General features: G+C 56.4%; 10 protein-coding genes across 10 annotated transcripts; 5 read left to right on the forward strand and 5 right to left on the reverse strand.

Moving 5' to 3' along the window:
- Positions 1-321: 321 nt before the first annotated feature.
- On the reverse strand, positions 322-1,702 carry BZA05DRAFT_422997 (uncharacterized protein; the record flags this gene model as incomplete). Its single annotated transcript, XM_051485851.1, has 5 exons — positions 322-373; positions 473-496; positions 753-1,311; positions 1,413-1,481; positions 1,540-1,702. The coding sequence occupies 5 exons, from the start codon at positions 1,700-1,702 to the stop codon at positions 322-324; spliced, it is 867 nt and encodes a 288-aa protein (XP_051334578.1).
- Positions 1,703-6,636: 4,934 nt separating this feature from the next.
- BZA05DRAFT_477920 (uncharacterized protein) lies at positions 6,637-8,102 on the forward strand. Its single transcript, XM_051488333.1, has 3 exons — positions 6,637-7,048; positions 7,131-7,366; positions 7,448-8,102. The coding sequence occupies exons 1-3, from the start codon at positions 6,950-6,952 to the stop codon at positions 8,043-8,045; spliced, it is 933 nt and encodes a 310-aa protein (XP_051334579.1). The 5' UTR covers positions 6,637-6,949; the 3' UTR covers positions 8,046-8,102.
- Positions 8,103-9,611: 1,509 nt separating this feature from the next.
- BZA05DRAFT_231705 (acetyl-coenzyme A transporter 1-domain-containing protein) lies at positions 9,612-12,227 on the reverse strand. The gene is made up of 4 exons (XM_051479826.1): positions 11,201-12,227; positions 10,748-11,065; positions 10,260-10,686; positions 9,612-10,199 (listed from the first exon to the last, which is right to left on the reverse strand). The coding sequence occupies exons 1-4, from the start codon at positions 11,970-11,972 to the stop codon at positions 9,875-9,877; spliced, it is 1,842 nt and encodes a 613-aa protein (XP_051334580.1). The 5' UTR covers positions 11,973-12,227; the 3' UTR covers positions 9,612-9,874.
- Positions 12,194-12,807, forward strand: BZA05DRAFT_231708 (uncharacterized protein). The gene has a single exon (XM_051479827.1). The coding sequence runs from the start codon at positions 12,329-12,331 to the stop codon at positions 12,674-12,676; it is 348 nt and encodes a 115-aa protein (XP_051334581.1). The 5' UTR covers positions 12,194-12,328; the 3' UTR covers positions 12,677-12,807.
- BZA05DRAFT_360616 (Cation/H+ exchanger) lies at positions 12,619-14,617 on the forward strand. Its single transcript, XM_051481498.1, has 2 exons — positions 12,619-13,870; positions 13,923-14,617. The coding sequence occupies exons 1-2, from the start codon at positions 12,938-12,940 to the stop codon at positions 14,496-14,498; spliced, it is 1,509 nt and encodes a 502-aa protein (XP_051334582.1). The 5' UTR covers positions 12,619-12,937; the 3' UTR covers positions 14,499-14,617.
- Positions 14,618-15,600: 983 nt separating this feature from the next.
- On the reverse strand, positions 15,601-18,174 carry BZA05DRAFT_413703 (Indigoidine synthase A like protein-domain-containing protein). Its single transcript, XM_051485209.1, has 5 exons — positions 17,400-18,174; positions 17,057-17,336; positions 16,425-16,987; positions 16,288-16,366; positions 15,601-16,231 (listed from the first exon to the last, which is right to left on the reverse strand). Exons 1-5 carry the CDS (start codon positions 18,148-18,150, stop codon positions 15,727-15,729), a joined length of 2,178 nt encoding a protein of 725 aa, XP_051334583.1. The 5' UTR covers positions 18,151-18,174; the 3' UTR covers positions 15,601-15,726.
- A 3-nt stretch (positions 18,175-18,177) lies between these two features.
- On the reverse strand, positions 18,178-19,925 carry BZA05DRAFT_413707 (Ribophorin I; the record flags this gene model as incomplete). Its single annotated transcript, XM_051485210.1, has 6 exons — positions 18,178-18,315; positions 18,406-18,678; positions 18,733-18,858; positions 18,920-19,588; positions 19,670-19,797; positions 19,833-19,925. Coding segments are annotated over 6 exons (1,329 nt in total), but the record flags the coding sequence as incomplete, so codon positions are not given.
- Positions 19,926-21,546: 1,621 nt separating this feature from the next.
- BZA05DRAFT_465729 (uncharacterized protein) lies at positions 21,547-22,422 on the forward strand (the record flags this gene model as incomplete). The annotated part of the gene is made up of 2 exons (XM_051487772.1): positions 21,547-21,759; positions 21,952-22,422. 2 exons carry the CDS (start codon positions 21,547-21,549, stop codon positions 22,420-22,422), a joined length of 684 nt encoding a protein of 227 aa, XP_051334585.1.
- Positions 22,423-22,994: 572 nt separating this feature from the next.
- Positions 22,995-23,321, reverse strand: BZA05DRAFT_325680 (uncharacterized protein; the record flags this gene model as incomplete). The annotated part of the gene is made up of 1 exon (XM_051480470.1): positions 22,995-23,321. A coding segment is annotated over one exon (327 nt), but the record flags the coding sequence as incomplete, so codon positions are not given.
- A 308-nt stretch (positions 23,322-23,629) lies between these two features.
- On the forward strand, positions 23,630-24,730 carry BZA05DRAFT_423003 (uncharacterized protein; the record flags this gene model as incomplete). Its single annotated transcript, XM_051485852.1, has 2 exons — positions 23,630-23,825; positions 23,934-24,730. 2 exons carry the CDS (start codon positions 23,630-23,632, stop codon positions 24,728-24,730), a joined length of 993 nt encoding a protein of 330 aa, XP_051334587.1.
- Between the last annotated feature and the right edge of the window lie 545 nt (positions 24,731-25,275).

The raw sequence follows: 25,275 nt of genomic DNA on the forward strand, positions 1-25,275 counted from the left end.
GATAATCAACATTGAACAGGATGGATATTATGAAGGAGTTGAAAGAGTTGTGGTGACGAGAGGATGTTAATTCTACATAAAGGATTCAGTGGAGTTCTAATAGGTCAGCCACTGTATGGAATTGTCAAATAGCAATGTCAAATAGCAGTTGCAAACACGCAGAAGCCGCGGCGACACAAGACAAAGACAAAGCCGCAGAGACACGGATCCACGCTTGAGGATGATATCATTGTACGGCTTTTTTGGCGATCTTCGCCACTAGTGACGAAAGTAGCCGGCAACCGAGCTGCTGAGCTGCATGGCCTTCGGGTTTGGTCCTACCTAAGTATATATGCCGCTACATTCCTCGTCGCCCAAGATATTGGTAAGGTACCTAGAGGAGTCGTTCAGAGTTCTAGCTTAGAAGACTCCCAAGCGCCGTTACCAGTAACCAGGCAGAGCACATCAGCCCCGCCTGTACGCCTGTACTTACTTACATAAGTTCCCCTTGCCATACCTAAGCACGGACGATCACTCACCTTCACCCTCACCCTCAATGGGGATTATAATGCACTATATTATAGCACGCGCGTATGTCACAGTGAGGAAGGAAGGTTGGAAATTATGGCTGGCCGTATAGTTACGACTACAATATCACCATTACAAAACGAGAAGTCAAGAAAATTAAGAAAAAAAGAGATCTATTCGGTATCTAGGAACTTTTAAAGAGGGAAAACAAAGGAACCCACTCTTGCCCAAACCCCGCCCCCTACCTCCACTTCATTTCGGGAAACTTCCAGCCAGCCTTGTAGTCGGCCATTCTCAGCTCCTCCATCGACATGCCCGTCCACTCGGGCGACATGCAGATGTTCTGGTAGACGACGGGGGGAATGGCGGGATCGGGCGAGGCGTAGTACACGCCCTCGAGGCGGGGGTGAAAGGCGGGAGACACTGGAGTGCCCTTTCCAGACGTGTACCTGTTGGCGTCATTGATGTCACTGGCGTCGTCCTCGTCGTCATCGAAGAACGTCGGCGGAATACCCATCTGCCATTGGTGGTGCGTGTCCTGGCTGAAGATGGGACTTGCTTCGGGGGATGATGGAGCACAGATATTGAAGTCACCGGATATGGTAGGAGCATTGAGAGTGTTGGGCCAGTGGCGAGTGCTGGTCGTCGAGCTCGAGGCCGAAGCGCCGCTTCCGGTCACCCAAGAACGTTTCGGAAATAGAAACAGGTTGTCGTTGATATTGTTGGCGGTGGCTGCAACGGTCGTGTTGGCCGTGTTTCCCGTAGTGAAAGGCATACTAGAGCCCTCACCCAGGCTTAGTGCTTCTAGGGCTTCGGTGATAGTCTAAATCTTGCAGATAGCAACTTGGACAGGAAGCTTGGTGACAACCATTAAAAAGTTAGCGGCGAGTAAAATAGGCTTGAACCAGCCCGCAGCTGCAGCCGAGGATGGGCCGGCCGGATTCTGCTGATCGGCTCGACGGAGGTGGTGGAAGCTGCGGGCGTCATCAGCGTCAAGCACGTGTATATATAGGAAATAAATACTGTACGTACCCTTGAAGCCCTCAGCGGAAGTATCGTAGTGTTCGTCTGTCGGCGTCGGACGGCTTTCCGGCTTCGGGGCTCGGTTGTTGGGGAATAGGGTGGACTTGAAGGTGGCGGCGGTGGCGGGGACGGGGATGATACTTAAATCGTCATCGGTGTTGGGATAAGCCATTATTGCTGGTGTAAATGTAATGGGGTGGAGTGGTGAGTGAGTTATTGTGGTTTAAGAAGTGGTGGTGGTGGATGAGGAGTAGCAGTGGTGGTGGTGGACCAGGAGTAGCAGTGGTGGTGGTGGACCAGGAGTAGCAGTGGTGGTGGTGGAAGAAGAATGGGAGTGGCAGTGGAGGATGAGGAGTAGCAGTGGTGGTGGAGGAAGAGGAATGGGAGTGGTGGAGGAGGAAGAGAAGAAGAAGAGAAAGTCAAGAGAGCAACCCTAAAAATACAGAGCACACGAAGTTCCAAGTCAACACATCACCATCACTCGGCGAATTCACAGGCTAGCCAATACTATCCAATAGCCTTTGTGCTCAATCGACAACACCAACACCCACACAACCTCGCTCCAGCCCTACCTAGCCTAATACGACTCGTTTTTTATGTACATAGCCGGAATCAACAACTACGGTCCCGGACACAAGCAACGTCGTGCCATGAAAGTTCACTCGCGGTCGATCGATAACTTCACTCGTGGGCTGGAAAGTGAACAGCCAATAAGTCATGCCTCACCACCTTTACGAATTATAAGCACAAGGTGAGGCACCACTTACCATCATACGAGTACATATCATTGATAGGCGCCGGTATCGAGCTCGCGGTCAGCGGTCGGAGACAGACGGATGGGAGGATGTGCCATTAGAAATATAGTGAAGTACATAAGAAAATGTATCCAGACGATGATGACTTATGTAAGAGATATCGACCCAAGCATCCTGTTATGGAAAGAGAGTCCTATTCACACAGCGCCCCGCAGGCTGCCAGCCCCAGCGTTTTCGCAGCAGTAAACCAAGACGGCGAAAACAAATAGCCGAGTGATATCCTGTGAAGCACACACGTGATAATCAACGTTAGGAATTGATTGTGAAGGGTTGAAAGAGTCGCTTTGACACGGTGATATTGCGGTGATGTTTCTTCTACACAAACGGTTTGGCGGGGGTTCTCATCGCCCAGCCGCCAGCCACATGGTTTTCCCCAAAAATTCCAGAAAGCGGCAGTCGACTGCAGTCCGTGCCGGCAAAATCTTGGACTCTTGTATAGACGGACTGACTATTATTTACACACACACCACTCTCCGGTTTTATGGGCTAGACGAGACTAGACTAGACTACCGGCAGAACTGGATGAGATGGAGGGAGGGAGAGAGGGAGGGAGGGAGCGAAGCCTGGAGACGTTCCGGGCGATCACGGGACGGATCCGGCTAGGGAGGGATGGCGGTGTGGCGGTGCGGCGGTGTGGCGGTGTATTAGGAGAGGAGTCAAATAGAACTTATAGGAGGCTGATGGGTATGCTATTGGTACTATGACAAGGGTACAGTCGATGTGCGGTGCTCGAACGCCGAGGAACAGGAAGAGAACTACTTAGGTGTTCTGTCGACATGATTGGGAGGAAGGAGGTGTAGGACATCATGGCAGAGGCGGAGGGGTTTCAAGTTTGAGATAATTGTGCCGATGACTTCCCGGAAGTTGGAACCGGGGAGGAGAGACCAGCTGGAAAGAGTGGGTTCGCACGGATTGGTATGATATTTATGGTTGGTTGAAACTTGAAATTCAATAGCCAACTCGTACCGTATTTGGTGGTGGATCAGTGGCACGACGACTCGAGAGTGAAGCATTTGGCGAGAGGAATGTGTGTATTATTATGGATCACACCAGATAGCTGAACTTCCGTGTTTCGACTTTCAAGCAGTTGCGCAGACGCAATTCAACACAGGTGACCAGTGACCAGTGACCGCTCCAAGTGACCACCCCAAGTAACCAAACCTGAGTGCTGTCCCCCACGGCCCGTGTAGCTAAAATCAGATGTATCCACAATCCATCTACAAATAGCGCAGCCCTACCTATTCACCAGAACATCGGCTTCATGACCGGTCACCGCAACACCGTTGGGCATCTGGATTCTGACTGTGTCACTCGTCTGTTGAAACTCCCCGTCGTCTACAACCTTTCCCGTCCTCCGTCTTTGTATTACCATCCAGGGCTTTGTCAACCTGTCAACCTGTCAACTCGTCAAGAGAATAGGTACAAGACCCAATCCTATACATACTATACTTAGGTTTCAGCTCTAAATCCAGCTCTAAATCTACCTGGATGTCGGATGGATGTCCGATGGACGGGACTTGACGAGCGAATGGTATTCGTCGACAGGCGGGCACATCATGCCCAGCTGCCGTCATGGGAATGTCAAATAGCGATTGCAAACACAGAAGTCGTGGCGATATAAGATATTAATAATTGATATAGTAGAGCAGTCATCCACAGCTCTACTATGATAGCTTAGAAGACTCTTGAGTAAGTGCCACTACCTACCAGACAAAGCACTCAGCCCCGCCTGCATGTACCTACACAAGTTCCCCCGAGCCATGACCGATCACTCACCCTCACCCTCGCCCTCAGCCACAGCCACAGCCACTCGCCACGTGGACAGTGACTCCGCAACCAAACGCCGCTTACTCCACGCCCCCCATCAGCCATCGCCGACAGATAAAAACACTCACATTGATGCTGACAACGTCCGACTCCGTCACTGTACTGTACCGTACCGCAAGTTCTGATCTGACGTGACACCGGCGGCGGTTACGTGATTGAGAATTTGACATACTGTAGACATGCACATTTCGACCATACTTGGGCCATTCTCCTGGGGGGGGGAGGGAGGGATCGCAATGTTCAAAATTCAAATCCGAGATTGCGTTTTTTTTTACTTTGGAAAGCGGGGATGCGGAATCTGCAGGTAGAGTTTCCCACGCAGGAATAACAATCCAACGACGAGCCAGCCAGCCGGTCAATTGGCTTTCCCTAGGGTCCCAGCGAGTGTTCGATGGAAACTTCCATTCGGCACATACTTTGGGTAGAGTATGTATCAGCGGTGGTGAAACATGATTGGCGGCGGGGGGGCGGCGGCGGGGGGACATGACATGTGGGTATGTGGGCGGGGGGGGCGGCGGCGGGGGGACATGACATGTGGGTATGTGGGCGGGGGGGGGGCGGCGGCGGGGGGACATGACATGTGGGTATGTGGGCGGGGGGTGGGTAGGAGAAGAGAGTGCTGACCAGTGCATGCAAGCAAGGTCAGCAACGAATACTGTATTGTACATATTCCACTATGTAGGGCAGCCATGACCCGTCTATACCCGTACATACTCTACTTACAGATGTAGGAAGTGTGTAGGAAGTGTGTAGACTTCCAAAGATCAAGAAATCAAGAGTCAAGAATCAAGAATCAAGAATCAAGATCGGTATCCGGCAGGATGCTTTGGCCATTGAGCCCAGCCCACAGCCAGCCCATAGTCAATCAAGCCCGCCCATCCATCCATCCATCCATCTCTCTCCCAGTCTCAGCCCTCAGTCCTACGCAAGGACCACCAGAGTCCAGAGTCCAGACAGCCCATCCATCCCCCCTATGCATCCACATCTCTCTTTCAGCCCTACGGAAAGACGTGATTTCAGCCTCCAGAATCAAGATTCCAGATTTTAGATTTCCAGATTTTAGATTTTTTAGACAGCCCACGGTCACACTGTCACTGTCACACGGGTACACGGGCACACCCGCCTCTACTAGTGTTTTGTCCTCCTTCCGGGGAGCTTCCGGGGCGATCATTGGCACATACTCTACATAGCTGTCTGCGGAACAGAATTGGGGGGCGGGCCTCCCGCCCCATCCCATCACGAACCCCGTATGTAATAGGGAACTAGCTACTCTACAAAGACCACCAGCATCCTGAGGAGGAGAAGGGGAAGAGCAGATCGTCTGTGTTCATCATACCATATGCTAAGTAATCTTCTCCGCGATGACCGCACGCACAGTTTCGCTTGTAAGGCTGAAAGTTGCACCTGCGCTCTGTTTGCGGGGGATGGGGGGGAGGGGGGATCTAGAACCGGGAGCACGCGGAGGAGGCATATCGTTTTCAGCATGTAGGGAGTGGTGGTTGTGGTCATGATTGTGGTGGAGGTGGAGGTAAAGGTGGAGGAAGTGGTGGAGGTGGTGGAGGATAGAAGTGGGGGAAGGGGAGGATGACATTTCGTTCTCAGCCCATCCATCCATCCCACTGCCCAAATGCCCACGACCAAAGCGGTGCGGAACACAGTAGAGCAACTAGAGTTGAGAGAGAGAAGATGTCGATTTCAATTGTTCTCACCATTTCTGGCCGCGCTGCACGCACCACCCGCACCGCACACACATTCCCCCATGATGTTTCAGCTGCAAGACGCTTCGCCAAATTAGAGTCGAAGGTAGGTCCTCTATGATGTCTCTCGTTCACCAGAGGGCTGGGTGGTTTTTATGTATAGTAGTACGTAGAGGGCATGGCCTCGAGTGCGGTCCAACTAAAGTTTTTGGGGTAACTCTTACGCCGGAAGCTGTCTAGACTGGTTGCGAGTAGTTACCGACATCTGACGGGCAGGGAGGGCCACGCACGCAGAGACAAGACTTGTCGGGGAAGGGGGGGGGGGGGGGGGGGGGGGGGCGGAGAGGGGAGCGTGTGGAAGGATGGATGGGCTGAGGACAGAATAGCGAGAGAGCGACTGGCCAACGACAGGCGAGGGAGGCGCAACTTGTGGGACTTCCGCACTGACTGGCTGGCTGGCCGCTGGCGGGGCTGGTTGGGCTGGGCTGGCTGGCTGCAGGGTAGGCGCGGGGGGAGCTTGGAATTGTGCTCGATTGTGCTTGGAAAGTGTGCTTGGAACTGTGCTTGGAGGGGACGAGCCAATTTGGAATGGCAGCAGTCCCGGTTCGTGCGAAGTTGTCCATTTCGAGTTATATTCAGAGTGAATAACACAATAAGCCCGATGCCGAGAGCCCCAATGCAGTGTGGTCGGCGTGCTGCCCAGCGTCCCGGGGTTGGCTGCACTAAAGTAACTCGAGCAACCTTACTGTCGCTCGTCTTCGTCGTCGCGCGCTTTAAAGGGAGCCGGTCTGGCCAGCCGTGCGAATCTGATCTTCAACTCAAAATCAAAATCAAATCAATATCAAAAATCAGAAATCAAAAATCACGCTGCCCAAACACGGCAACTGTGGTAACTACGGCAACTACGGTACTATACACTCGATACGCAGACTCTCGTCTGCTCTGCCAGTTCAGCACACATCTCCACCGCCAGCTCCCCCGTCATTGGCGTTCGCTCCGACCACTCGCCATACTCTGGCCCTACACCGCCACCCGTCCGCCCCCAACACTCGCCCGCCGACACCCACAACAAAACACGGGATGGCCTCATACCAGCACCAGCAGCCGCCATTCTATGGCCAGCACGGCGGCGGCCCACAGTTCCCGCCCACGCCGAACCCGCAGGACGACTTCGCGATGGTTGGCACCCCAGCGCAGCCCCTGCTCCCGCCCCGCTTCACCACCACACCCCTTGCTAACCCCTCTCCGTCGCTCTATGTAGCCGTACTATGACGCCTCCTTCGCCGCCTCCTTCGGCCACCCCTTCGACCTCACGGGCGCCACCGGCACGCACGCCTCCGGAGGCATCCCGGCCATGGCGCGCGGGCCCTCGCCCACCCACGAGGGCAGCGCGAGCAGCACCGGCAGCGGCCACAACTCGCGGGGCGGCCGCGGGTCGAGCGAGGAGAAAGAACTGACGCCCGGGCAGAAGCGACGGAAGGAGCAGAACCGCGCCGCGTACTTCCCCCCTGCCTCCCCCTCTCCCCACCCCCCCCCCCCCCCCCCCCCCGCCGCACTAGACAGCTAACACACCCCCAGACAACGCGCGTTCCGCGAGCGCAAAGAGCGCCACGTCAAAGAGCTCGAGCAGCGGCTGGCGTCGCTGGAGCAAGCGAACACGCGGGCCGCCGTGGAGAACGACAAGCTCAAGGCGGCGCTGGAGAAGACACGGCTCGAGAACCGTTTGCTGCACGAGAACACGATTCGCGGCAGCGGCAGCAGCGGGAGCTTGGGCGGCGGCAGTGGCGGGCGGCACTCCCCGCCGCCTGAAGTCGGCCCCATGGCGTTCAAACCGCTGGACCCAGAATCGCTGCGCTCCAACCCGCCAGCGAAGTTTACCTCGCCGATATTTGGGCAGCACCCGAACCGCGGGCCGATCCATCGCATCACCACCTCACCGAGCACGGGCGAGAAGCTGCTCGGCGCGGGCGCCGCCTGGGACCTTATCATGTGCCACCCGCTTTATGAACAAGGCCTCGTCGATATTGGTGATATCAGCGAGAGGCTAAAGACCCTCGCTCGATGTGATGGGCAGGGCCCCGTCTTCGAGGAGAGTATCATCCTCGATGTTATACAGGCTAGTCGTGGCAGTGGGAGGGACGAGCTGCTCGTCGATAGTGGGGCACGCGATTATTAGGCGGGCCGGCGGGCGGGATTGTGCGGACTTGGAACTTGGAACTTGGAACTTGGAACTTGGAACTTGGGACTTGGGACCGGGTGTTGGATAGGTTGGGATGGGATGGAGATTGGCGCCACTTCGTTTTTTTTCTTCTTTTTTTCTTCTTTTTTTCTTCTTTTTTTGTTTCTGCTTTTCTTGACCTTTCTGTCGTGTTTTCTGATTCTTTCGTTATGGATACCTTGCTTCATATGCTTACTTTTTCATCTGATCTGATCTGATTCACTTTTCTCTCTCGAGTCTGAGGAAAACAGTCAACAGTCAAAACGTCAACACTTCAACAGTCGTCAAATCGACAAATCGTTCTGACACTTCTGGCACTTCTGGCACTTCTGGCACTTCTGGCACTTCTGGCACTTCTGGCACTTCTGGCACTTCTGGCACTTCTGGCACTTCTGGCACTTCTAGCACTTCTGGCACTTCTGGCACTTCTGGCACTTCTGGCACTTCTGGCACTTCTGGCACTTCTGGCACTTCTGGCACTTCTGGCACTTCTGGCACTTCTGGCACTTCTAGCACTTCTGGCACTTCTGGCACTTCTGGCACTTCTGGCACTTCTGGCACTTCTGGCACTTCTGGCACTTCTACTCTACATACGGTACTCCTCACTCACTGTGTATCTACCTCCACCAAGAGTAGCTGTGGATATATCCCCCTCCCCTGCAATGGGTGGTGAGCCGGGGTAACCACATATTCATCTTTTCTTCTTGCACTGCCTCACTCGTTTAACTTTAGAGTCTTAGAGTCGGTACATAACGACAACTCTAAGTATGGTTGGGGACGCCTATAACCGGAGTGAATTGCGACATTCATTTTGGCTGACAAATCACGAGTGATTATAGTGTGTCTACGCCAAAAATGGGGGGTTAATAAGTGCGCCGCAGGTAATTTTTCGAATACAGAGCAAGTAATTTTCGTAATTATGAAGATTTTTGGGCCGTATGGCCCCATTTTTGACCTATTTGGATGTGTTCTGAAGAGGTCCAAGTCGAATAGCACTCATGCGCGAGCTCAGTTTGGATGAGCAAGGATCAATCCGCGCCAAGGCTCGAATAAGGCTCACTATATGTCACTCCTATCACCGCTGTGGGAAATTAAAAGAGTGCCAGAGCCTTAGTGCATGCTATTATTTGCGACGTTCCAAAATCCTGCCCATACAAATCAATTCTTTTCAACCCGCTTAAATTAATTCATCACGCTTTATATTTTTATTTCGCTTCTATGGCGACCTACTTTAATCCTTCCTCTATCATGCTATAGAGCTCTTTTAATTTTACTGGGTGTTGAGGTTGAGTTAAACCGGGGGTGGAGTTGGGCATTTTTTCACTCCTATTTTAGGTGTCCCCAACCATATAACCTCCCTACATAATCTACCGCATCTTCGAAATTGCTTCGTGCGAGTACATAGTGCATTGATGGGGGGGGAGGGAGGGGCGACGATGATGATGACGGGCGGCATCGTGCACGGGGAATCACTCGTCTGCGCTCTCGGTCTGCTCTGCGGTCTCGGTCTCGATAGGTGTAGTAAGGGTGAATGTTCTGGTCTTTTATAGCAGAGGAGGTACATAGCAGTAGTAAACAGACATGCATATCGGTCTAGACAACTCCCACCATATAAACAACTCAAGGAAAATGGTAATCAGAAGATGAACCTGAAGCGAAAAACAAAACAAACAGAAGCATGTTCTATCAATACAATACGCGTCCGCCTCTCATCCACGGTACATACATGGTATCTATCTCCAAGATCCAGATACAAGCACCACCATCCCCGGGCCCCCTGTACTATATCATATTCTATCATACTCCCTCCAGCTCTTCAACGGCAGAGCGCTCAGCCTCGTCGCGGCGGGCTTGATATATCCCCAGAAGGTAACAACACCGATGAGTATACACAACACGTTCGTGACATAGTACCCGTCCTGCTGGATGACACATTTGCCGCCCTGGTCTATGCAGCGGTGCTTATCGAGTTCGAGGGCGCAGCTGAACTCCGCAAACGGGCTGGGGAAGGTGGAGGTCGGCTTCTCTGGCGGGAAACACGTCGCCGTCGTGAAGTAGTCGACTAGCTTCAGCACGAAGATCCGCGGGAAGGTCCCGCCGAGGTTGGAGACGCTGTGGTGGGTGGGGGGTTAGTAAGCGATGATGGGGAGGGCGGGGGGAAGGGGGACGTACGTGGCTAGGAGCGTCATGTACGTTCCGCCGATCTCGGGGTCGGCAATCTTTGCGTGGAACGCAGAGATGGCGACGAACATGACGGTGCCGGCGAAGGTGGAGAAAATGTGCTCTGCGATGACGACGAGGAGGTACCAGCTCTCGACCACGCCGTCTTTGGGGAAGATGTACACCGTGATCTGGGCGAGTACGGCGGCGATGAGGCGGCCGACGAAGCCCCACATCCACAGCTTCATCGGCGGGAAGTACGCACACCATTTACCAGCGTAGTAGCCGAGGGCGATCTCGAACGGGAAGTCGATCAGCACCGTCAGTGCCATGTCTTCCTGCGTGAAACCCTTGTCGAGCAGCTTGAGGTTGGTCACGGCGTCGTTCGCCTGGAAGCCGATCTTGGAGATCAGATGGATGATCACGAACGTCTGGATGTCTGTTGTCATGTGTCAGCATTGTGCCATGTATTTTCATAATAGCCTGGGAGGGTCGGGTACGCTTGAGCTTGAGGACGCTCCACATGGTCTTGTAGACGCTAGCGATGCCATCACGGTTGCTGGTTTTCTCTTCCTTCTTGAGGACCGCGAGACCAATCGTAACAAGCAGGTAGGCCCATCCCCAGAACTGGAGGTAGCCTCCAAGCGTGAAGAGGCCGTTCTTGAGGGGTGTCGAGCGGAAGTAGTGGTTCGAAAAGTCGGCCGAATTGAAGGCGAGGAACACGGTGTTCGACAAGAATTGGCCGGCGGTAAGTCCGACGGTCTGAGCGGTCGACGCATACGAGAGGTTCTCGGGGGATATCAGAGTTAACGCCCAGCCTGTCAAAGCACGTTAGTCATACGATCTCGAGCCAGATGGCGCCATGAAACCCGGGGTGCATATATGGGCTGCAGGCGATAGATGGCGCGGGTAATAGCCTCACGCTCGGAGGGAGAGGAAGGAAACATGCATACCGTCCACCGCAACGTCCTGCGTCGCGCAGAGCATCACCAAGCAAAAGAACACCCATGTGAAGAAGTAGAGCCTCGTGTTCGCCTCTTCCATCATCTTCTCCGCCTGCCCGCCCAACCAGAGCAACATGATGGCGCTGACCGCCTGCACCGGAACGATCCAACTCTTGCGCCGGCCCATCCGCGGGCTCCAGATTGCGTCGACGATCGGCGACCATAACAACTTCATCGAGTACGGATACGACGCCAGTGTGAACACGCCAATCTCGCCGTACGAGAGCTTCGACTTGAGTAGGAACGGCACTGAGCCCATCGCCAGCCCCATCGGCACGCCCTGCAGGAAGTAGAGCAGCACCAGCAGGAAGAAGTTGCGCCTATCCTTTGGCGACAGGTCCATCAGCGACGCGGCCGCGGGCTTCGACACATCGTGATCGTGATCGAGCGAGAAGGATTCCCGAGCGATGAGGTGTTCCGTCTGCGCGGCCGAGGATTCCCCACCTTCCACCCCTACCTTCCCGCGCCGGAACTCGACCGACGACGAGGAATTCATGCCCTTGCGCTTGCCGGATGATGAGCCACCCCCTCGTCTGCTACGATTCATTCTCTCTCCCGATCGGACCGAAGCGGTGGTGGTGCTGCTGCTGGAGTCGGTGTCGTCAGTGTCTTCTACGTCTGGGTCGTACAGGGGCTGAAGTTCAAAGTCCTGAGTGCTGGTCCTGTTCGTCCGGAAGTAATTGTGGTCGGTGCTGGTAACGTGGAGAGGAGAGAAAGACATGCACAGCACTGAGTCTAGAGTAGATGTGGATCTCCTTTGCTTCTAAGCTGCTCCCAAGCAACTAGGTAGGTGGAGATATCTAGGCCCTTCGAGAGGTAGTTGGGCGAGCGCGTCAAGACAGGGATTCGTTTAATGCTCCACCGTGTTCAGATGATGTGGTAGCAGGGACTAGTTTGGAGTAAGTAGTCAGAGTTTAGCAGAGGATTTCGACGAGGGTCCGGATCGGAAACGACGGGTGAGACAGATAAGATAAGATTTGATCGGAGATTTGAATGAGAACGACGCCGGGACCACGGTACTAGGTATACGCACGATTGGCGATTGGGCAAGGACGATCTTGGTCGGGTCCCAGAAGCATGTCTATACTCTGCAGAGGCGTGGCAATCGCAGCTATGTTTACGCCTTACTCCCTTCCGGTGGTTCACATGCATACAGTGGCTATCATCGGCCCTGCCACTCCATTGACTCTGCTAGGCGGTACATACAGCTGTTACAGACCGTCTTGGGTTCCCAGCTATCCGTCTGGTGGGTCGCTCCTTATACTCGCGATCATTGCAGCGCAAACTCGGTACAGTGTGCGGTCTCGTGCGATAGGTTGTGGGCACCTCCCTTTTCCGGAAGCGGAAGCAAAGGAAGCTCACGGTGGAGGCGGGCGTGCGTCTGATACGAACCATGTACAGCTCAGCAGCACTATTGGTGAGTGATCTTTGATGAATGATATCAATGGGAACGTGTATCTATGCTCTAGGTAGTACCAGCTTATACTTTCCAACCATGTTGGTGGATCTCAAGATGGTCAACGAACGGGCTTCCATCCTCTTGCGCACCCGCCTCACGGAATATCACTTCGATTTGACCGCCGGAGCACGCCAAGGACCCTGCCAATCCCGCGTCTCCAGGATGTGCACATCCACGACCGCACATCCACCCGCAATGTCTCCATCGGCAGCATCATCACCGCAGAAATGGCCGTCACCGACACCGCCACATCCGACGCGCTCCCCTTCCACGAGCCGCCCATAACGCAAATCCTCGTGCACGTCTCCTTCCTCCTGCTCCTCAACATCGTCAACCACCTTCTCGATGCGCTTACCTATTGCGGGCTGGTCGGGCAAGTGCTCCTCGGCGTATTCTGGGGCACACCACTCGGCGGCCTCCTCCCACGCACAACCGAGAGCACCGTCGTAACACTCGGCTACCTGGGGCTGATCCTGATCGTGTACGAGGGCGGGCTGAACACCGCTCTGCGGCCGTTGATGCAGAATCTCGTGCTCTCGAGCATCGTCGCGGCCACTGGCATCGCGCTTCCGATCGCACTGTCGTTTCTACTGGGACCCCTGGCGGGCGCGACGAGCTTGCAGTGCTTTGCGGCCGGCGCTGCCCTCTCCGCAACGAGTCTGGGTACCACGTTTACCATCCTGGCCAGCGCGGGCATGGCGGATACGCGTTTGGGCACTGTGCTCACCAGCGCGGCTATGATGGATGATGTTATCGGGCTGGTGATGATTCAGGTTGTGGCGTCGCTTGGTGGGAGTGGGGGTAATGTCAGCGGGGAGGCGGTGGCAAGGCCGGTGGGTGCTAGTGTTGGGCTGTTGATTGCGGTTGTGATTGGGGGGTGGGGCCTGAAACGGACGCTGGGGACAGTCGAAGTGAAGGGGTGGGGGGAAACGCTGAAGGCGAAGGTGGTAATGCAGACGGCGATGCTACTCGCCGTGGTGACGGCGGCGAGTTACGCTGGTGCTTCGGTGCTTTTTGCGGCCTTTTTGGCGGGTGCTGCGGTGGGCTGGTGGGATGATGTCCGCACGAGAGGGAAAACGGGTGATAGAGTCTCTGGGGTACATGTCTTCGAGACCTATTACTCCCCCATCAACAGGCGGCTTTTGGCACCGTTCTTCTTCGTAAGTACCACCCACGCAGCAGTTTCTGAGGATGCCTTCTGATCAGCGACAGGCATCAATTGGCTTTTCGATCCCAATCCGCCAGATGTTCGCCGCCACAACCGTCTGGAAGGGGCTGGTCTACTCCCTCCTGATGGTGCTCGGAAAACTAGCTACAGGCGTCTGGCTCCTCCCCGTATCGCCGGTGCTGACAACGGTATCGCAACGGCTCCGCGAATTGCGGAAGCTGGGCGTCACACCCGCACCTCCAATTCCCCATACTCCCCAAAGCACTCCCACTACTACTACCACCGAACCCAAATCGTCGGAGGCCGCTTCCCCCGCAATCGCCGCCGCAGAAGACGCTAAACCCCCGAAATCCCTCTACCCAGCCTCGATTCTTGGGCTAGCCATGGTGGCGCGCGGAGAAGTTGCATTCCTTATCGCATCCGTGGCCCAGTCCTCGGGGATATTTGATTCCTCCGAGGGATTGTATCTCATTGTCGTCTGGGCCGCCATGGTGTGCACCATTGCCGGCCCGCTGGGCGTGGGCAGTCTTGTGCGCCGGGTGAAGGCGCTGGAGAAGACGCGCGCTGATACACGAGGCAATGGAGGTGTCAGTGTGTTGGGTGTTTGGGGGGTTAGTTGATGCATGTACACAAGAGAGAGAGAACATCAATTTATTGTCGCATGCGGCCTTACGAGACTATGGCGACCAACCGATGTATGTAAACGGAGATCATATGCGAGGAATATATAGAGTCCGAGTGTTTATCCGTGATCCCGGGTCGAGAGCCAAACGCCCAATTTCGATCCCGACCATCCGGTAAAATATCCCGACGTTAAGCCATAGTTAACCTCACCCTCGTTTTACATACCTACCACGGCCCCCCTCCCTCTCGTAGATCGTTCGCCGGAACCCATTCCGTCCGTCTCACAGTCCTACATATGTACTTACTTTCTTACTTGCACGCACGCATAGAAGGTCGTATTCGCTTCTTCAGCCGGGATGTTTTGCCTATGTAATCTACCGGAAAATACGAAGATATGCTTGAACGGCTCGTTAAACTGAAACGCGGCACCGTGACCCCGTGGTCCGACAGAACCGTTGCGCCGTCCATGCGCCTCTCACACAGCGCCGGAGTCCGGCGGATCAGCAGGATCTGTGCCACGGAAGGGCGGGCGGGCGGCACCTGAGGGGGATCAAAGGGATGAAAGGGAGGGAAGAATGATGGAAGGGATGGAAGGAGGGAGGGAAATATATAGCCTACACATGCCCACCTCCTCGAAAGCAAGCAAGCAAGACGGAAATAAAATAAAATAAGAAACTATGTTGGCTGACAGCGAAATCGCGCTCCTCCTCGTGATCGGAAACTTCTTGTCGGCGTGCTGGAGCTACTTCTGCATCGTGTCCTCACTGAACCAGTACCGGTTCATGCGGCGTGAAGAGGTGGTCTGGGTATGTATCTCCTCTCCCCCCTCTCCCCCCAAAACCCTCCCCTCTGTGTTGTCTTGTTTGCTCACGATGGATACATAGTATGCGCTGTGGTACAGCTGCACCACCTACGCCTTCCTCGTGTCGGTCACGAATCTGGGCGTGGCGGCGTACGTAGCGGTGCGCCTCGGGTGGCGGGGAAAGGTCTTTGGGCGGGGGAGGGTGGCGCTACGGATTCTCGGGGCGGCGGTGGCAGCGGTACTGGGGGCTATGCTGTGTTTCGTGCCGTTACGGATGACCATGATGCAGGCTGAGCGGGCGGGGGTGGGGCATTTGGGATGAGATGAGATGGGATGGGATGGGATTTGTTTTTGCTCGGGCGTTTGGGTGTACTTAACCAAGGAGTATTTATATTATACGGTTCAATTCATTGACTGGCGGTTTACAAAGGACGTATCCGCGCACTAACCGCCTCCTTCACGCCGAGCGTCAACACGGCGGCCTTCTGCGCCTCACCCACCGCCTCCTCCAGCGGCAGACCACGGACCATAGCGGCCACCAGAACGCCGAGGAACGTATCCCCCGCGCCATTAACGCTTTGCACGCCGTCCACTCCCAGCTTCTCAGCGGCAAAATACCTCACCTCGACACCACCCACCTCCTCTCCCTCCCGTGCCTCCACAACAACACTCTCCCTAGACCTCCGCGGCTTCTCGCCCACCTCCAGCAGGCGCACAACAATGACGCCCTGCTCGCCCAGCTTAACGAACAGCCGTGGGATGTACGGCAGCAGCGACACCGCCTTCTGGACGATTCCGCTCTCGGAGAGGTCGACGCCGGTGCGCGCCGCCAGTTGGTCCACGCGGTCGCGGAACCCGCTGTCGATCGTGAGTGCATCGATCGTGGGCCACCACGGCAGCGACGTAGCGTAGAGAATAGCTCCGCCGCTGTCGCCGCAGAGTACATGCTGTCTAGCTCGTGGATGTTGGGCGCCGCAAGGTACAGCGCACATGAAGGGTGCGAGGGAAGCGTGGCGTGGAAGATGTGTGCTGATTTTGCGGTGGAGGTGGGTTCGAAGATGGCTGGTGGGCACTCACTCGTTAGCTGTATGCACACGGTATCACTCGGGTTAGGAGGGACCTTTGATCCCGGATTTGAGACAGTATTCGAGCACTCCCTTTGTCGTCTGCTGTGATAGATTCCCGTCGAGAACCACCCACTCCGCATTCGCAGCTTTAATCACCTCGGTGACATCTGCTGTCCCCAGGTGCTCGATGACCCTCATGTCCGCACTAGCAACGAACAGCCCGCCGTTGGCATCGTTGACGGCAACATACCTCGCTGTAGCGCGGGCCGGGTCGGTGAAGATTCCCTCGGTATCCATCCCGCGCTCCTGTACGCGCTCGCGCACCCATGAGCCGGCAAGGTCTGCGCCGACGGAGGATACTAAGCGGGTCCGCACGCCGGAGAGGTGCAGGGCGTAGGCAACGTTATTGCCGACGCCGCCGAGGGACTCGGTGATGGTAGACGGGTTGGAGGTGTGCAGACTTGGAGTCGGCGAGGAAGTGTCGCAGTTTACGTCTACGGCTACACCGCCGACTACGACCACCTCTGGGGGCGGCGATGGAACTACGGGGTTTGCCTCCTCCTTCGGGCGTATCTGCGAGGGTGGGATGTGCGGCATATGTGTCTGCCTACGCTCGCTAAATACAAAACAATCAGGACCCATCGGTTACAGTGGACGAAACTAAAAGCCAGCAGAATTCCCAGACCCAGTGCCCTCAAGCCTTGCCAGTTCTACGGCGACCTTTGCTCCCATCGCAGCGTTGTTCAGTATCAGCCCACGATTGGCCTCGATGCTGCGACCACCGGTGCGCTTGAGTATGTCGTTGAGGATGAACGGCGTGACGTCTTTCCCGCTGGACTTCCCTTCCGCCACTTTCACCGACTCGGCAATGATGGACTGTATCTCCTCGTTCGGGATCTCGTATGCCGCCGGAATGGGATTGGTGAAGAGGTGGCCCGAGGTGAGGCCAAGGGAATGGCTTGCGTCTGGGGGGCACAGCACTCATGAGCACCCCTCACCATGGACAGTCACTCATTCATCGAACTCACAGATAATCCTGGCGGCCTCGTTCGCATCTTCCACCACGCTCGGCGCCTTGATACCACACCCTCTACTCCAAAACGCCGGAAACTCGACCACCTCCCCGGCATCCCTCCCATCCCTGAACGTGCCGACATAGACCCCCTCGGTCTCCAGATACTCCAGTGTCCGTGGCAGATCCAGGAACGCTTTGGAGCCCGCACATACAACAGCGACAGGCGTGCGTCCCAACTCCGTCAGATCCGCAGAAACATCCATGGTATTCTGAACACCCCTGTGGACGCCGCCCAGGCCACCAGTCGCGAATACCTTAATCCCGGCGAGGTGCGCAAGGACACTCGTGCCCGCGATCGTCGTGCCACCGATCTTCGTCGCGCCCGCGCCAGCAAGGAGATATCCCAGGTCTCGTCTACTCACCTTAGCGGTACCGCTCTTCCCCGCTGCGTCAGCGAGCTGCTCGAGCTCCTTCGCCTCGAGCCCGATCCGCGCCTTGCCGTTGAGGATGCAGATGGTGGCGGGGACTGCGCCGTTCGCGCGGATGACGGCCTCGATCTCGCGCGCGAGCGAGAGGTTCGCCGGGTGCGGGAAGCCGTGCGTGTAGATTGCGGATTCGAGCGCGACGACGGGATGTCCGGCCGACAGCGCCGATTGCACTTCCGGCGTGATCGACAGGTATTGCGATAATCGCGAGGAGGCGCGGAGGGTAGAGTAGTAACGCGGAGGGGCGCGGAGGCCGCGGCGGAAGAGGAGGGAGCGCATTGGGGTGGTTGGTGGTGGGTGGGGTGGTGTGGAGTGGATCAAGAGTCGTGGGACCCTGGAGGGCCCGTTTGTCGGCAGTCTCCGATGTCACGAGTGCGGAGACTAACGAGCTTCGACACCAGCTTCTAGAAGCTCAGATGATAGGCTTTGAAGATTACACCGGGACTTTTCCATAAAGCTACAGAGCAAAAAACCCAAACACGAAAAGGCAAAAGAAAAAGGAAAACCCGACCCTGCGAACCCCTAAAAACTAACAGCGGCCCTCTATTTTCGATCCTCACATCGATCTTGCTGACTATCCACGAAAACACGAATACCGTCGACAGCGCAGTGAAGATGACGAATGGCTTCCGGAAGCCAGCGGTCTTGGGCAGATGGTAGGTCACGATCAGCTCCTTGTGGTGCTGCTCGTCAACTACGTTGGAAAAGCGCAACTTGAAGGCGGTGCGGCCAATAGTGTCCATGAACGTCTTGTGGAGGAAGTGCTCCTCTCCAATGATGGGGATGGGGGATGAGTATTTGACGTCGCTGGAACGGTGTTAGATATGGGTTGGGGTTGATAGGTGTGGGTTGGTGACTTACGTGGCACCTTCGGGCAAGATCACCCTAATCTCGACATCGCCGTAGACGACGGGCTCCTTAGGCCCCTCCAACAGCGGAACCCTGAGCACGAAATCCTCGCCATTGGGCTTCGCCCGGACGAACTCCCTCAGATCGTGGTTTCCACCCAAGGGTGAAGGTGTAGTTCCAACCACCAAACACCGGATACCTCGGCTTGATCTCCAGATGCGACTCGCGCATGTTGCTGCGGAAGCGGGAAGTCGAAACATTTCCAATCTCATCGGTGAAGTAAGGGCCGATCGAGCCCACCTTCAAGTTGTAAGTGAGGGCCTTGATCGCAGACGTCGGGGGACCGTAGTAGCTGGCCGCCGCCCACTTGACACGCGAGAACTGGTTCTTAAGCTTCGCCGCGGCATTGGTCATGACGTATTTCTCCTCGAAAGCGATGTTGCCGCCCCAATGGGAGACCTCGATATCGCGCGTGAGCTTCTCCATCACGATGACGGGATGCGTGTACTCGTATCTGATCTTAACGGTCTTTCCGGCGCCGCTCGACGGCTTCACGTCCTCGTAGGGACCGTACGTGAACGCTGAGCCGACCTTGGTGGGATCGGAGGTGCCGTCGGATTTCGCGGTGAGCTTGGTGAACTCGGGCGCTTCATTGTTGGGCAGCTTCAGCTTCGTCTTTTGCTTGTCGGTGACGTACGCGCTCGCCACGTATTGCGTGCCGGTCCACTGGAGGAACTGCTTCTCGACCTGCTCGATCTCGGCGGGAATGGGCTCGACGACGGTAGTCTTGCCGATAGCCACTTGGAGGGTGATCTGGTTTCCGGGCGCGAGAGGTTCGGTCAAGAGAATGCGGTAGTATTGTGTCGGACTGTGCAGGTCTCCACATCAGTTCCAACTCCACACCCACAAACCCCCAAAAAGAAAGGGCAAACTCCAGTCCGTAGCGCACCTTTGAGGATCGAACTCCACCTCATCGACCTTAAACTCTCCGAAGGGGGCCTTCTTGTCCCCGGCCTCGAAGAAGCTGACTTTCGTCACCTCGTCGGCCGCAAACGGCATATAATACTCGGTCTGCCCCTCTTCGAGACATTCTCGACGATAACGGAAATGACTTCCTTCGAGTACGGTTTCGTCAGATCTATCGAGCGCAGTAGATTGATATTTCTGAAGACGGGCGCGGGCGCGAACGAGGGCAGGCAGGGATGAGCTTCGCATTGACGGTGGTGAGGACCGAGGAGAGGAGGAGCAGGGCTCCCGTGAAGGAACGCATTTTCGCAGGCCGGGTGGGGGATGTGCTGTGGCCGAGCGGAAGAATTGAGGTAGGATCTTTGGTTTGGAGAAGGCGGGTCACGCAGCAAACAGCTCGAAGTTCACGAAACTACCCTGGGAACTGCTTTGGGTTACGTGTTGTCTTGACGAACCCTGGCGGGGCCGCGAATGACTTGCATGCTGGCGCTAGCGAGTCTCCGAGCCGCGAGAGAGCATGGTATGTCCACTCGGCGAGCCAGCCTGGGTGTTAAGCTTGAGCTTGAGCTTGAGCTTGACCCACGAGTTGAGGTTGGTATTGGGTGGATAAACTCCGCAAGAAAAGTCCTCTAGAAATAGCTTGATATAAATGGATAGCTATTACCTCCAGGCCACATCGATCCAGGGTCTTCCACTGGCATGCTAGGGCCAACAGTCAGCTTGTAGCTGCGGTTGGTGTCGGAATAGAGGGATTGAAAAGGGTCCAGTGGGCACCTATGTACTCGGTGAAAGGACCGAATGGATTGCATGAGCAGCCAGGTCGTATACACAGAGCAAGGACTCCCGTGGACCACCAAGCAGAGGGACGGGAGTTGACGGGGAAGTCTAGGTATTGGAATCCTATGGATCTCCCCGGTGCAAGATGTGAAGTATCCAAACGCAATTAGAACTCGACCCACCCAACGGCGAGTACTAGGAAAACATCCGTGTGGTGACCACACGGTGTGTGGTCATTAGGCCAGCGCCACTTAATGTAAAGTCATAAGTATGGCAGGTTCTGCAATACGCGGTATCATCGCTAGAGTGAGCTGGAGCAGGTACAGTAGGTTCAATCTGTAGATCTAGCGGCATCGTAACTTCTGCGGCATCATTCGAAATACGATCTTGAAACAGAGGCTGAGTATCTGCTTCCACGCCTTGTAGTGTTCTGACTCTTCGTCGTTGCCGTGGGCAGTCGTTGAACTTCCATCTAAAGAACAGTATTAGGGCCCGTTTGGATGGCCTCAGTTTTTCAGTTCCAGTTTTAGAGCGAAATTCAGTTCCCCGCCGGGACATCGAATACTGCCCAGTTTCAGTTTTCCGGAGAAACTGTGAGGTGAACAGAGTGTTGGGCAGTTCTCAGATTACTCAGCCATAAGTCTAAATAATAGGCTTCAACACAACTTTAATAGTGGACACATTGTGGCCCCGCTTTTTGTCTTCCCGTAAACCGTAAAGGGAGTTGAAGTTAAAATGCGATACTGAGTGGCGGTAAAGAAATGAATAAATTCCATTCTATAGAGTCCACGGAGATCTACAAATCTAGCAGTGTAAACGGCAGCGCAGTCTCTCCGCAGTATCGTCGCTAAAGCTCCTCCACGGCTCTGCTCCAAAATATTAGGGCTGGGCAGTCGCTTCGCTCCAAAATCCGACGGTCGGAAACTTAGGGTTGAGCCACGGAAATCGCCACACCACTGCCCTTTATAGGAATAGATACGGGTTAACCCTATCGACCCCGGGTAATACATCCACTGCCCTCCCTCCCATCTACTTCAACCCCCCCACGCCTTCCCCCCCTCACCACGACCAACACGACAATCCATGGCGACCAACCCGGCCATGGCCCCTCCTCCGACGACGACCAAGCCCGCGAAGGACGACGATGCCGGCACGCCGGCGACTACAAGCGGCGGCTCCCGTTCTCTCGTCGCCTGCGGCACCACATGCGGAACACCGCGAAACCTGACCGGCGAGCTCGTCCCCTTCGTTATGAGAAAGCGTCCTTCTCCGCTTTGCCCAACGTTGGGCGCACAGGTTTGATCGGGGTTCGGCGCACGCTCCCATTCCATGAGTTTAGTGACCGCAACTTTAGGGGCATGATGGAGAGACGTGCACGGTGCGGGGGGCGGCGGGCGGAGCGCCGCGGCCTCGTCATCCGCATCGGCAAAACGCTCGACGCTATCCCCCTCGACAGCTTGGCCGGCGATACTTCACACCGTCGAACAGGTCTGGATGACTTTTAAGGACGTGGATCAGGCGTGCTACATCGTCTACTACGAACAGGGGAGGAGGAGATGGCTGAAGAAATTCTTCAAGATCATGCCAGACGAGGATATGACTGGAATGGTTAACACGCCCCGTCAGGCTCGTCGCATCGAGAGACAGGCGCGCATTCAAGTTCAGGCCCGCGCCGCTCGGCGTCAGGCTCTTCAAGCGGAGCTCCAGGCCCGCGCTGTGCGCCGTCACGCTCGTCAGGTTGCGATCCAGGGCGTCGCTCAGCGTCAGGCTCAAGTTCAGGCTCGTCAGCTTAAGACCCAGGCCCAGGTTAAAGTTCAACCCTGGCCCAGGTTAAAGTTCAGACCCAGGTTCCAGTTCCAGTTCAGGCTCGGGTTCATGTTCTGCTCCAAGCCCCGCGCCGCTCGGCGTGAGGCTAAAGTTCAGGCCCGCGCCGCTCGGGTCAGACCCGGCAGGACTTGAAGGCGTATATATACTGCGTAATACAATATACCTAGTCGGCAAGGACACAACGACGGATAACCTCTACTGGACTGGACTGGCATGTCGGCTTCTTCGTAGCTTTTTTCTAGAAAAAAAAGGACGAAAAAAGGGTTCACTTTCACTTTCACTATTTCTAGTTCGTCTATTTCTGGTTCGTCTGTTTTGCTCTATTTGCTCCGTGATTAGACCGGTTCCCGGTAATATGTAACACACCCAGTTGCACGCACCAGCACGCCCTCTAGGCTCCAGGCTCCGAGAAACCGGAGACCGAAGTCGGTGGCGGATCGGTACATAGGACAATCGCTTATATACACGCAAAAGGTTAACCCAATCCACCACATCATCCGTAATCCGAGTGCTTCCATGGTCCACGCGCTGCAGGTAGGTAGCTCAAGTTCATCGAGCAAAGCTCGAACAGGTATTATCAATTACGTTTATACCGTCTACATCGTCATCATGACCATCACCATCATCTTCCCATCACCTTCCAATCACCTTCCCCTTCCCCTACCCTTCTCCCTCCCCGCATCCACATCCATCGTCCCACCAGCACTCTTCCACACGCCCTCCTCGACCCTAACGGGGACCTTCCCGCCCCTGAGCGCGGTATCGATGATCCACAGGCCGACCACCCACTCCTCCCTGCTGAGCCGTCCCTTCGCGCCTCGATCCACAAGCTGCCACACCTCGGCGAGCACACGGTTCTCGAGGCGACTTCGCTGCCACAGTTCACGGACGACATAGTTCTCGATATACTTGTACCCCGGGGAGTTAGATGCGAACAAGCCCTCGTAGCGGCGTCTAGCAGCCGCGGGGATGGTGCGTGCCCACGTGTGGTTGAGCACTTCGTTGTGGCGGTGGCGGCGCGGCGGAGGCTTCGGTGGTGGGGGGGTGGGACTACGCGGTGGGCGCAGGGTCCGCGGGAGGGGGGGAGGGAGCGGCGCCGTTGCGGTGAAGGTTTGTGCGGCGGGCGGGGGCGGGTGGTTTACGTGGCCCTGGGGGGATGGAGCGCGAGGGCGCAAGGGAGGCGGCGATTGTGGCGGCAGGGCGGGAAGGGATGGGTGGTGGGATGGTGGGGAGGGAGCGACGACGACGGGGGAGGGGGGCCGGTGGTTTGCGGGTGCTGGTCGGGAGGAAGGGTTTTTTCTGGGGTGGTGGGGGTGGTCGGAGGACGACGGTTGTTGCGATGGAGGCGCCAGAGGCGGAGGTTTCGGAGGTTGCCCGCGCAAACGAAGGCGGGTCAATGATCTTCCGTCGCGGCGGAGGAGTTTGGCCGTCCGACTTGCGTGGAGACGAAATGTGGGCCCTTGCTGCCGCCGTGGGCGCGCTGGAGCCTGAAGACGCTGAGGCCGTTGATGATGTGCGCGCGGGTAGGGTGGGTCGTAAGTTACTGGTGGAGGGAAGTTTCCGTGGTGGTGGGCGCGCTTTCCGCGGTAGTGGAGGCATCGGAGCCCCTCCTCCTCCGGTATTCTGCGGCCTCGAAGCGTGAGCTATCGTTGCCGCCGTCAAGGCGCTGGGCCGTCCCGAGTTGTGCGACACCACCGATTCGGTGTGTCTTACTGGGGAAGCGTCTCCTGTCGCCTTCTTCCTCGTCGGGGGAGGCAGCGGTGATCTTCCGCCCGTCGTTTGTGGAGACGGGAGTGCCGATGTGGGCCTCGATGATGCATGGGCTACCGTTGCTGCCGCCAGTGCGTCGTTCCGCGCTCCTACACCCGAGATTCCCGAGTCCAGTGATTCCGTCCGCGCGATCGGCGGCTTCTTTGGCGGCGGAGGCTTGGACTTGATCCGTTCCAAGTCATGCGAAGCGGCCGATTCCGTCCGTGCGATGGGAGACATGTCCACTTTCTTCTTCTTCGGTGGTAGAGGCGCCGGACTCGACACACCCGCCCCCACCGTGGCTGTCACGGGGGTTGTGCGCGCGGGGTGGGATGGTCGCACGTTGGTGGTTGTCGTGGGGGGTTTACGCCGCGGTCCACGAGCCTTCCGTGGTAGTGGAGGCATCGGAGCTCCCCTTGCACCCCCACCGGTAGTCTGCGGGCTCGAAGCATGGGTCCTCGTTGCCGCCGACTCCCTGGACTCCGTCCTTGCGATTGTAGGTCGGTCCAGATCTACCCTCTTCCACGGCGCCGGTCCTCCCGCTCCACCGGTAGTCCGCGGACTCGAAGCATGCGCGCGGGACGCCGCCGTTATCGCGCTGGAACTCTCCGAGTTCCTCGAAGCCACCGAGACCGAGGACGGTTTGGGCGCAACCGGGGGTTTCGGGCTCATGCTCGGGCTCGGGCTCTGACCAGCACTGGTTGCGACGATTGCGGCAGCCAGGGACGGGCTCTTTGCGGTAGTCTGCTGTTCGAACATCGATTTGAGAGAGGAGATGTCGTCGAGCGATGAAGAGTCGACTTTTTCCGGACTGCCGGGGCGCTTCCGCGCATGACTCGTCGTTGTCGAGGGTGATAGGGGGGTTTCGTCCGCTTCTCCGAATAGCTTCAGGCGCTGCCGCACCGCGAGCGCTTCTCCTTCCCCTGCCATGGCCGATGAAGAGGAGCCAGAACGAGAGTGTCGCGATGACCTGGTGTTGGAGCGCGATGTCCGCTGTTGTTGGCGTTGGTGTTGTTGTTGCTGTTGTTGTGGTGGTGGTGGTTGTCTCCTATCCCCCCGTTCGCGTATAGCTGGTGCTGGTGGTGGTGCAGGTGCTGGTTGCTTTTTGGCAAAGCTCAGCACTGCCGCGCGGAGAGCTGCAGAGTCCGGGGCCGGCGATGCCGTTGCATTTGCGGCTGGCTTTGGGGCCGCCCGCTTGTACATGTCATTAAAATAGGTATCTAGTGCCGAAGCCGA

The sequence above is a fragment of the Tricharina praecox genome (genome assembly GCF_024521635.1).
Source record: "Tricharina praecox strain CBS 144465 chromosome Unknown BZA05scaffold_59, whole genome shotgun sequence".
NCBI lineage: Eukaryota > Fungi > Ascomycota > Pezizomycetes > Pezizales > Pyronemataceae > Tricharina > Tricharina praecox.